The sequence below is a fragment of the Cynocephalus volans genome, chromosome 1, assembly GCF_027409185.1.
Source record: "Cynocephalus volans isolate mCynVol1 chromosome 1, mCynVol1.pri, whole genome shotgun sequence".
In the NCBI taxonomy this organism is placed as follows: Eukaryota; Metazoa; Chordata; class Mammalia; order Dermoptera; family Cynocephalidae; genus Cynocephalus; species Cynocephalus volans.
In genome coordinates, this window is record NC_084460.1 from 230,760,393 (window position 1) to 230,773,266 (window position 12,874).

At 36.7% G+C, this 12,874-nt stretch overlaps 1 protein-coding gene across 1 annotated transcript in view; it reads right to left on the reverse strand.

Annotated features, from left to right (window-relative positions):
• The window catches only part of FAP (fibroblast activation protein alpha), a 66,781-nt gene that overhangs the window by 11,850 nt on the left and 42,057 nt on the right, over positions 1–12,874 (reverse strand). Inside the window, exons 17-20 of the mRNA XM_063110389.1 lie at positions 10,849–10,896; positions 5,441–5,539; positions 4,883–4,952; positions 3,971–4,165 (exon numbers count right to left, since the gene is read on the reverse strand). Of these exons, the coding sequence (XP_062966459.1) occupies positions 3,971–4,165; positions 4,883–4,952; positions 5,441–5,539; positions 10,849–10,896 (412 nt within the window). The remainder of the gene's footprint in view (positions 1–3,970; positions 4,166–4,882; positions 4,953–5,440; positions 5,540–10,848; positions 10,897–12,874) is intronic.

Consider the following 12,874-nt stretch of genomic DNA (forward strand, 5'->3'; position numbering starts at 1 on the left):
TAGCACTCTCAGAGCTGTAAGGCCTAATATCCTAATAGCACGAGTGAGTTAACCTAAGACTCAGAGAGGTCAAGAAACAGGCTCATCGGAACACAGGAAGTAGCAGCACCATTGAGTAGGACCAAATTTCCAAGTCCCCAGTTTTGGGAAAGCAGGTTTATGTTGTCTCTGTTTTAAATTGTATTAATTTCTTATCACCTTGTTTGCTTAATTGCCAATGATAATCACCATTGCATTTTAAGTCACATTTGAGAAAAATATCCATCCTTCTTCCATTTCTACTTGGGCACCCTCAATTCATGGTATGGGCAATTACACGTATCTTTTAGGATATGGAAACTATTCGTTTTTAGCTCCATCACAGAAGAGTCACCATTTGAAACTATTTTTAAAATAAATCTTTACTTGTGAACAAGAGGCCATGTGGAGGGACTCCTTTAAAAAGTCATGGGAAAACCTCAAAGTCAACACAAAACCGGAGTGTTTCAGGCTAGTTTATACCATATTCCCTTGACGGTATAGTGTTCTAGAGCAATTTTGATTTATTTGGGGAATATGATAAAAATTCAAGGAAATCTCAGAGGAAGAGAAGCAGTGGTAGAAAGAAGCGAACTGGACGAGCCCCTGCAGAAGCCGCTGTCTGCAACAGAAACGCAAGAAGGGAGGAGACCAAAGGAGACACACAGCCTCAGAAAAATTCTATTGTTTTGTTTTTTTCAGTTACTGTCAATGCCATTTCTCATCCGTTCTTCTCTGGAAGTAGAACCGAGTGAGTTTCATTAGTCGAATAATGTAGTTTCTTAAAGGGATTTCACAGCAACCATTTCACTCATTGCATTGATTCAACATGCACGTTTCCGATGCATACAGGAGTTGGGCAAATGCCCGGGACCAACAGATGGGAAGAGGCCCCGTTAGTCACAGCTTACCCGACACTGATTCTGAAGGACACTGAGGAGTCTACAGGGAAAAAAAGCAGTAGCAAATGGAGAGTTGCTACCTGTGTGGATGCTGCTCGTGGTAAAGCAGAGAAAATGTGCAGCAAATTGAGGCACTTCAGCAATTCTTCCATAAACCTCATAACCAGATTTAAAAGAGAAGATTTGCTTTTTTGTTAAAAAAAAAAAAAAAAAATCTTGTTACTAGTGCTTAAAGACAGTTCTGAGCCATAAAATCAATCGTGATTTTATGATTTCCCAGAAGCTAGCAATCACACTGCCTTGCATCTGGGGTAAAAAGCAAATAACAGGTGCGACATGGGAACGGGAGATTCTTAACAGCTCCCTTCCTAGGTTTATTCTGAAAAGATGACATTTGCAGGAAATGATAGTGCACCACTTACAATGGAAATAAAACATTAACACTTAATGTGGCAGGACTAGGTTAAAGGTTAGCTAGATAATCTGAGCACTTTGAGACCAACAAGGCTCTATAAAATTCACCTCCAAATTCTGAAGAGTTTCCAGGAGGGTTTATCAGAAAAACTGTTGATAATGTGGTTAAATCAACAAAATGTTAGCAACAAATGAAAAGGATGTTTTTCTAATTTTGGAAGCTGGATTGAACTTTATAACTTTTCTCTCATAAAAATGGCCCCAGGCCAAGGTCAACTTGGGATAATAGTGATCAATTATTACACTATTTTAGGAATGTTCTCATTCATACCATCTATAACAATATGATTGGATATTTTTTCTCATATAATTCTTCCTCAACACTAACCCTCAAGTTATATAAAATTTCAAGGTTGTGGGAATGTCAACAATGCCTAATATACTTAAAATGAGCACAGTCGACTCTATAACCACCAAAGTTTTATGGGTATCACATACGTACCATTTGCAGAGAAGCCTAAAGAAAGCCGGCCTCAGTTTAAAGTATGTTTACATTTCACAGGAATCTGCTTTGAAGCATTCTCTTTTGTACAGGCAAACGTAATGAGGTTGTATGGCTTCATTATCCACCCCTAGCCACCACCCCACCCCCGCCTGCCATGCCTGCATTGCTTTGTTTAAATCTATTTGTTGGCCTTGACTAATATTTACCGTTGTTTCCAAATGTATATATATGATTTTCTTTTGGTATTTAGAACATTTAGCCCAATTGCATTTTGTAAGAAATTCAAAGGGGCAAATTTCATTCTCTGGGGGAAAATTTGAAGGCTGCAGTAGAGTGATAACCCCCAAATTCCCCAGGTCAAGCATTTGGTGTCTGATTCCTAAAACACTTCTTTGGGAGACATTGGTTGAATCATTCCCAGGATTGTCATTATAAATCTATCCTTTTTAGCTTTTGTTTTCCCAAAGCATTGGGTTCTAAGGCATCCTCTTCACTTTTGCATAATAATGAGTTCAAGCAAGACCAAGGCCAACCCTGGCTGCCATTGTCACTGTTGCATATTTACGTCACATGGGCCACGCAGCGCTCCATGTTCACTGGGGTGTTTACTGAAAGTTGTCTCTAACAGTAATGCTGTCCCCTCAGAGTGCAGGTAGCACTCTTACCACTTTTACCAGATTGTAAGTGCATTAAAAACAGATTGTAAATTGCACAAGTCTATGCAGAGTGTACTGCAATGGCATGCATTAATATTTGATATGTCATTGAAGGCTGAGTAAATGAGTGAACAAATGCCTGCAATACAGCAGGAAGACCTTCTTCAGATCCCATCCTAAATATGGCTCAGAGAAAGCACAGGTATCCAATTACCACCTGTAGTGCATCTTCAATTCTATATACCAAAGACAAATTGATATTGTGAAAACCAGTAGAAAACAGAATTTGTGGCTTTGTGTCCTTTATATTAAAGAACATAGTTCAGGTTTAAAACTTTCTTCCATCCAAGAAAAATATTAAGCAGCTATTTCTTCTTAAATTCAAATGCTGCATTTGTGATGATAAATAAGTGCATGAAAGTATATAATCACGTATTTTGTTGTTATTGCTGGGTTGTGATGATGATGATGACATTTTTAAACCCATGCTAAAAGAAACCATTTTTTAGCTCTACCAATTTTGGAAAAGATATAATTGAGTTATAAATGAGGTGTAATTTTCATCTTTGTGTTTTCATGTAGCCCCAGGATTAAATGTCCTTGGTGTTTATTTCATATGATTTAAATGCAAATAGATGTGACCTGCAGTGACACAAAACAAAAAAACCTGCCTGAAAGAAGTAAGACTATAATGCTGACAATTTTGTTATTATTCTCATTAAAGCACATTATATGAGACACTGATGTCTCGGTGGAGTTTTCTTTTGAACAATCTCCTTCAAACAAGTTAATAATGGAAAGGCCCAAAATCTGGATGAGTAAGAAAGATGGCACCTCCTAGAAGTTAGGAGTGAATGATAGCTACAGATTTTAGTGTTATTTAATAATCTACTTATTAATTTGTCATATTTTATTCATTTTGTAAGTATGTGTATATGACTGTTCACAGAAGGAAAGAAACATGTGAAAATGTATGAGTTATGCTTATCTTTCTATTTTTAAACATAATTACTTCAGTCTAAACTCTTCTGCTTTGATTCCAGACAAACTACAGAAAAGTGTCTGGGCCTGGCTCCTGATACAATGTGTTGTGCATATTACATTGAGATCAGTAACTATTTCTAAACTTACGAATCCACAATGCTTGGGCATATTCAGATGTTTGATTTCTTGAAGATCATTGCTAGCGTTATACAAAATTTTCTACCAGTTGTTTGGATATTAGAAAGACTGACACATAGAAAGAAGATATTAGTCATTCCGCACTATAAATTATTTTTCTACAAATTTATTAGCTCTTTTCCATGAATGATTTTCCCCGATATTTGGCAAAAATATGCCTTTAAGATTAATAGTTTTAGATCAAGTTAGGAACAGAGGCAAAAAGAATTCAGTCATTAAGCACGAAGAAGCACAATAGTAATTGCACGACATTAGTTGTGATTTGACATCTGTTTGAATGAGAAAGTGCTCACCTGACAGCTGTAATCTGGTCCTCAACTTCATAAACACCCAGCTTTCGATACACTGCGTAGAGGAGTTTATCACCTTGAAAAGCTGTTCCTCGACCATCCACCAAAGCTATTACCATCCCTTCCTTACTTGCAAGATAAGATATCCAATTAACAGCAAATACAGACCTTACACTCTGACTGCAAGGACCACCATACCTAAAGAAAAAAAAAAAAATCTCTGATTCCTTTACAAAACTCAACTTTCCATCCTGGCCAAGCACTAGTACAATTATGTGATAAAATAACAATGACATTAGAACTGGCTCAAAATCAAAAAGGGACCAGGCTTTTCCCAGAGGTTTGCTATAAGGAAGTTGTTTTGGGACATAGCCTCTCCTATTCCCCAAAACGGATACATCTAGGGTTGGCATTTCAAGGAATATGTGTGGGTTTTTCGTCATTTCTGCCACCTGCCACTTGCTAAAAGCAGACATAAGATATACTAAAAAAATGCATGGTGTTTTAAGCAAATTGTGTGTAGGTCAGCACTGATTTTGGGTGTGATTCCACTAAATGTATTCCATTTCTTTATTTCATTTCTAACTCAATTACATAAGATGTTGAGATGATTTACAATATTTTTTTTTTGGCTGCAATTTCTCTATCTCAAAGGTATTCTGACACATTCGGCAATTTGCCATACAAAGAAAATTCAACACAGCAAACGCAAGCAAGTCCATCTAAAATCTCAGAACTTCCTCAATCTATTTTAAATAGCCATATTTTATTTACTCTGATTAGTTGAGGAATATATAAAAACAGCATCAATAGGAACTGTTACCAAGGAGAATGGTTCATTCTATTTCATAAATGTGTATTTCATCCAACATATTTTCAGTAAATAGTTTTTACACCAAAGAAAATATTACATACACTTGAATTAGCAAGGGATACTTCTTTGATCTGTCAAATTGAGGAGGAAGAATCATCTTGTACCATAAGGCTTTGAAAACAAAAAAGGGAGAAAAATCTTCACTCCACAATAGTCATGGCATAATTTATTTTCTTTAATAACAATATACATCATAAAATGAATTCATAACTAGTAAATTGTTAGGAATTGAGAATATATTTTAAATCGATTTCTGTTATGTATTTTTGTCTAATCTATAAATAACTAGAAACGTTGAATTACTGTTTGTTTGAGAAGCATACGTTCTAAAATTAAAATTAGATAATTCTAAAATTAAAATTAGATAAGTTCTTTTTTAAAAAATGTCAGTGTTGAAAGCTATAGAAAAAGTGCAAGATTAACCTTACTCACATATTAAAGATATTTAATAAAACTAAATATTATTACAGTAAAATTGTTTTAAATAAGATCCTGTAATATATTACAGCGTTTGGACTGTAACAATTATCTTATTCCTCAAAAGCAAGAAAAATGTTCAGCTTCATATCTATAAATGAGAAGTTTTTAAAAAATCTTACTAATTCCATCCACTTCAAGTTTCTCAATTTCCTCTGTAGGCAGCTGGATATTTTTCAAAGCATCTTCCAATTCCTTGTTTTCTTCTAGGATTTTAATTTCTTAAAAAAATAAAATATTCACTTTTAAGAAATAGTATTGCCATGAAAAATTCCTTTCTTTAAATTCTTTTGGCTTTAATATGGATGAGACTGAAACTGTGTAAGTCTTGCTTCGTATTGACAAGCATTTTTAATCCAGCCTTGACGAGTTCATACAGGACATCACATTTCAATCATTGTCTCCTAAACTGATCCTTATGATATTAAAACGTTTTGAGCAGAACAGAAGCAACAATGTTTCTTCAGTCACGTTTTCCCATTTCCGACTGTTTTTTTTTTTTTTTTTTTCCAGTTTAAAGCCATGACCGGACTGAGTACATGACATTTCTTTTACCATCTATTCGGGGGGGGGGGGGGGGAGTAGTAGAAATAAAATCTAGCTTGCCGAGCCCTCAACTTTAAAATAATTAATTGTGTAACTGCAAAATTCGTTTTTCAATTTTCAGTGTATAAAGTCCAATATTATCTGCTCAGATAGCTGAGATTCTCTTTCTTACCAGTTTAACTTTCTATATTTATGCTACATTGTTATGGTCCTTGATTATTTAAAGTAAACAAAAACCAATAGTTCTTTACTTCTAAAGGAGCTAAGATTCTTTACATTTATGTTTGAAACTTATGTTTCTGCTTGTGTTTGTTTAAAAATACTATGCTGTCATTTTGATTAGAAAGAAACCAAATTACAACTATTCATTGCTCTCAGGCACCAAAATTTGGAAAAATAAAGTGTAAATGAATAAATGAACAAATTCAATATGTCTTCTAAACTAAAAAACAAGAAATCCCCCCAGAAATCCAAATATTATTTCTGTGATTTTTTAAATATCTATTTCTTAACCTTTTCCTGTTGTACATGATCAATATAGAATCTTCTCTCTTTTTTGTAATTGAATTATTGTGTATACTATTCCTTCAAATCCTCTCTCTTAACTTAGTTATATATTTTAGTAAAACAACTATATGTATATATATACATATACACACACACACTATGCTCTCTTTCTGTCTTTCACCTTTAAAAATCTTCTAATAACTGCTGTTTATACTTGAGCTCAGTTATGTTTTGCACTTTAATCTTTGAAACTGAACAAATCTATTGATCTCCTGAATGCTATAGATTGGTGATAACATGCAAATAAGTTCCTAGCAGTAGATGGCTTTTTGTAAGCTTTATTTTAAACTGGGATTGACAGCAGTGTCTTCTACAGAAAAGTTAGTCTTGCATATAATATGTGGAGTTTTAGCTATATTTTTTAAAAGAGGGTCTGGATGACTTTTTGAGATATGGCTATTGCTACAAAAGACATCCCGTGGACTTCTTGTTTTTATGCCTTTTTTAAAAAGTGGATCCTGAAAATAGGGAACTGGAGGAGTACTTGTAACTACACTAAGTTTGCCAAACCACTTCTCTTGTAACTCTCAGTTTTCATATACTCATGGCATTTTGCTCTAACATGTTATATTTAATCTTAGCACAAATATAGATGTTTGGGGTATGATTTGTATAAGACACATAATAAATTTCACATTAACTTTATGTGATCCATCAGGAAAGAGACAATTGTCACACTTAAAAATTAAAACCAAAAAAATAAAATAAATACACAATTTTAAGTACAGTAGAGCCAACTCTTTATTCTCTTTGTGTGGATCTTGTATGTGGAGCTGTCATGGTTAAAGGGAAGAAATCCTGTGTGGGGCAAGCACACAGAATGGCTCATTGATTGATTGACCACTATTTTTCTTATTTTACCATAGGTACTAGAAGTCAGAGACAATATCCAGGTGCTGTCATGTTAGGACTTTGACTCCTTCTCCATCCTTTTCCTAGCTTCTAAACTTTTCTCATTTATGACTAAATGAAATGCCAAATTTAACTCAAAAGCTTACTAATGCTTCTATAGTCCAGAGTTGAATTTTTATGATAATAAGTGGGCAATTTTCCCACCCCTTGGAGTACAAATGGAATTTCACCTAGCTGTGGGACAAGTGAGAGGTGGCAACTGGGCTTCTGTATGGGGCTGTGCACTAAAAACATATAACCCGACAAGGGGTGGCACAGCACTAACTGTATCTTTTACTTTTTTTATTCATCATTGTACACTCAGCACCCAACACCTTCAGTACCTAGTATCTCAAATGTAATGTGTACTCCCTATGTATTCGTAGACTCTTCCTTATGATGAAATCAAGAATAATGGATCTGATATCTGATTTTTGTTTAAATCATACTCAAATGCTAAATTGCTCGTTAATTAAATTCTGTGAAGAACCTGTGGCAAAACTGGTGCGTGAGATCAGTTAATTTTAATGAGCACCTGCTGTGCCCAAAGCAACTAAGCCTCAACTGGGCCCCTGATGTCAAATACCAAATCTTCTGGGATTTCATACCATCTGATTCAAGTACTTTCTGCTATTTTCAAATACCTTAACCACTCTTTGTAGGGAAAATGAAGCCATTTCATTGTCTTCCATAATGTCTAAATTCTTTCATACAATTACACCAATAATTGCTTCATTCTCTCCAATTACAATGCAAGAGATTAATCCCCTCATCTGTCTCTGGACTCCATTGTTTCCCAACTTCTCAGGGACCTACTTTCTCCATGTCTTCAACCCTTTTTTGTCTCCTATTTCCTTCCATCATCATTTAACCACACCCAAATGTTTATCATCTCTCAAAAACACAATTTTACCTCCATCAATCCCTTCCAGCCATCTCCCACCTCCTCTCACCACAATCAGACCTACTGAAAATACTGTCTCTTTTTATTTATATCCTATGCAGGCCTAACCTTACTTCAATCCGGTTTCCACCTCTATCGCTCCACTGAAACTGTTCTGACAAAGGTAAAGTCAATCTCCTTCTGCTGAGTTCATTAATTAGAGCAGGTCTTCCTTCACTCTCTAAAGCATTTGACACAGCTGAGCCCAAGTCCTCCTTCCTGAGATCCTCTCCTCCCCTGCTTTCTACGACACTATACTGTCAAGATTGTCTCCACCCTTCTGTTCCCTCTCAGTCTCCTTTACAGGCTCATTTTTCTTCTTCCGGTTCTCAAGTGTTGGTGTTTCACACAGTTTTGTTCCAGGCTCATTCTTCACTAATCCCATCCACTCTCATTTTTCCCACTCTGCTAATCTCATCCACTTCTAAGGCCCGAGTAACCATGTATTTCATAAACTAATAACTTCTTGATCATTATCTTCAGCCTAAACTGACCCACTGACATCTAGATCCAAAACTATGTCACTACAGAACATGTGCACCTGGATATCCCAACAGTACCTCAAAGTCAACATTCAAAGCAAAATTTATCATCTCCCCCAAAACCTGCTCTCCACAGTGAGTCCTTTCTTTCAGTAAAAAGCATTAGTTAATGTCAATCTACTTAACCAAGCCAATCATCCAACAGCATCCCTCCTTCATATTCAGTCCCTCCTTCATATTCATGAGTATCAGGTTCAATGTAGCTATCATTAGGAAACATTTTTTAACCCAAAAAACCCAGAAGAGGTGCTCTCAATATGTGCTTTCATGCTTTCTGTATTTTCCCTTAGGACTTTACCTTCACAGTTATTGTAACTGCCCATTCATACGTTTTCATTCCACACTGAACTATAATCTCCTTGAGGACAGGAACAATGTCTAACCCAGTATGCATTCATTTTATAGATCTAGTACCTAGCACAATGTCTGGCTTAATGTGGTAAGTGCTCAACAAATATTTGTTGAATGAAGATTGCTGGCACCAAATGCTATGGAAAATGAGTGAAAAAACCACAAATGAATAGAAGACACAGCCTCTGCTCTAAAACAGTAGCTGGACATTTATTAAAAATAGATTCCTGAGCACAATCCAAGATCTACTGAATTGGAATCTTGGAGAAGAGCCTGAGAATCGGTATTTACAATAAATACATCAGAAGAATTTCATCATTGGGCAAGTTTGTGGAACTGTACTCTAAAATAATTTGAGCCCTATTTCATGAGTCAGAAAATAGAAAATAGATAAATACATATGATGTATATGAGAGTGACATGATGCTGTACCTATTTTGTAAGTATTCAGTGAAGTAATAAGCTTCAGAAGCAGTACAGAGATTAGTACCTGCCAGGAATATAACAAGGATATTAAGAAAGTAGAAATTCATGCTATGGGAAAGGAAAGCTGGCTTTTATTTTGCAGTCATGATGACATGGGAATTAGACATCTATGGTGATTTCCATTAAATCAAAAACTTACAAACTTGAAAGTAGTATTCTCTAAAATTTCTTTCACTGAAGGTTCAGATGAGCCAAAATATGAAATATAACTTCTTATTCTTCAAAATATTTTATTATTAGACACAAGGTTAAAAACAACTTCAAAGTGAGACTAAATTCACAGCCCCATTATTACAGTGCCTGTCCTGTCCAGAGCTCCTGAACTGACTTTTTTTTTTCTCATTGCTTCCTTTTCGCATACACTTGAGCCATTGAGCTAACATCCAAACTAATCCTACAGCAGCCTCCTGACTTGTCACCAAAGTTGTCCAGGGACAATCGTAGGCATAAGTGCTGAAGGAAGGGGCATCTGCTTGTCCCTCATTGTCCCTGATCTCTAACAAATCCAACCTTATAAAGTTGTTTAATAGTAAATAAAAAGATAACGGGGGACCAGCAGGAAGAGCATCAGCATTATACACTTGGATAACTCTGTTTAGAGAAAAAACGGTCATCTTTGAGCTGTGAACTATTTTGAACCAATATCACAAATACAGGAAAGAGGGGGACTATCTTGATAGCAGTTGAAAATGTACAAATTTCAGGGCTTTCTTATGTGGCAACCATGTGATGTAGCTGTTAAAGCAAAAAACTAGCGTGATAGTCACCCTCTGCTCTGAAGTTTTGTCTAGAATTTGTCTCTAGTTTGGGATGACAGTTACAATAACAACAACAACAACAAACCCCCCCCCCCCGAATACTCCAAGAATTCCTTTTGGGAGGGAAATTGTACTGACTATCCTAAATTCTTTCCAATTCTAACCTTCTGTGCTTTTTTATAAGGCTAGTTAGGGAAGATAGAATTAATCCCTCTGACGTAACTCATCTGCGTTATGCCAGGTTTTCACTGCAAATTATTATTAAATTTCATATAATCAGGTTTGACACAAATAATATCCAAATATGTGTAATAATAAGTTGTGTGATGATAGAATCCCATTGCAGTACTCCTTGTCAGTGTGGAGAAACTGTCCTGCTTTCCCTAGTGGAGTATTACACAGGTCAGGATTACTTAGATAAGACAAGCGCATGCCAGAGAGGGTACCTTGATCAGTGCGGCCATCGTGAAGGGTGGAAATGGGGAAGCCTGGACCTGTCAAAAGGACGAAGACAAAAACACGGCTTAGTGTTACAATAACACTTAGTTTTCAACCAGGACTGCTGGTAGTATTTGTTGTTATGTAGTGTCAAGCCCAAGTATATCTTTTTAATTCTACAGCTATTTTTTTCCCATAGAGAAGTAAACATCACCTTTCAAGTTACATTTAAACAACACGAGATCAGAGCCCAGTCAAAGAACAGATGTGAGAAAAGTGTTGCCTGTGTACTTTTCCAAGAATAATCCTGAATAGTTAAGATCTAATTACACAAATGGACCCCAGAAGCTGCAGTGACAAATGGCCTTCTGGAAGACGTCATGCTCTTTTGGGCCAGTTTTAGCGGTTTCTTTATTATCAAATAAGCTTCACCTGTGCCCAGACTGTATTTTCAATCTGGATTCTTGGTTCAATTTTCAATTTATTTTGGTAGATAAAATCCAGCATCTTTTTCCCCCCCCATATAACTAATACGTGCAGAAATAAATTTACATAGGATATGTTTCCTTTTCAGACATGCTATGGCAGGTCATATGCCCTGGGAAACAGATCCGGAAGGAGGTTTGTGGGCAGAAGTTTATTGGGGGAAGAGATGGTATAGGATGCACAGCTGTGGGGGAAGGAGAGAAGGATGGGGAAGGGAGAGAAGGTGGAGCCAGTGCTGTCACACAGAGACCCTAACCAACGCCCAGGGGAACTGTGGAGCTAGGTGACCTTCAGAGTTGTCTCCAACGGGGCAAGGGGGCAGATTTTTATCCCCCAGCATGAGGCAGTCATTGGATATGTCCTGTAGATCACCAACTTTCTCAGCAGCTGGAGAAATGAATGAGTCAGTCCTGAAGGTGGGGGTCTGGCTGGCACTCTAGTGTCCACTACATATTCCAACATAGAATTCAGCTTCTCTGTGCAAAAACTGACCATTTTAAACATTAATTATCTATCACTTACTTGACCTATAGAGTCAAATAATATCTAGAAACACACTTTTAAAGGGTAAATTTGCTCAGGTATTCAATGGGTTAAAAGCTACATATGTGGAGGCTGGGAGCAGATATTCATTTGCCACCCACAGGGCTTCCTTCTGTATGGAGAGAAGGCCATTAGAGTAGTCCCATGCAAAGCAAAGGAGAAAAGACTTTTTGGTGAGTTCTGAGAAAACCTGGGTTTGAGTAGCTCCTTCCTTCTCATTCCTGGCATCGTTCTGCCTGCAGAGAACATGTTTTTGGATATGTTCCTCAGTGATGTACCTATGCCAGGGCCAGGCCCCATGGGGAAGCCTGGGGCTGCCCAGTTGTACCCACATTTGTGTGAATAATTGTAATTCTGGGTATGAGGAATTACACACCTTAGCCACATTATCCAACTAGCCTTTACAGGTAATAAAGCTAATATTTTGATTTCCTGCTTGACTCTGCAATCTAACTTGGGAATGGGGAAAAGGGTTATAATTTATCAGGCTCCCTCAAAATCTAACAGTTCTTGTGTGGAATCTCAGAATTTTATAGAACATAATTGCAGAGATTTTCATTTGGGTCAGTTTTTCTTCAAAGTTATCAAAAGGGACAAACACACATATTACATTTTTGGCCAGAGTGTAAGAAAATAAGACATAAATCTAAATTTCTAGACTAATCAACCAGCACCCACCCTGTGGAATTTTCATGGGTGCGCAATTGGTGATGAAAATGTGCAACTCTTTTTTGCCTACACTATGAGACAAACTAATGACTGCTCTTGACATGGTGGCCAGGAGGGTGTGGTACTAGTGGCCTCAACACCGATTGTCTAGAATTCCTCCTTTGCACTGTTTGTGTGCCATCAGCATCATTGATATGACTTTACCTGTTTTAATCCTCTCACCTGGGACTTACTCCCCAACCCTCTGGAGAGTTTGAAGTTACATAATGAGGCTTTACTCTTAGTCCTAAAGGGAAAGATTTCAAGGTTTTTCCTATGATGGCTCTGTGACTCATT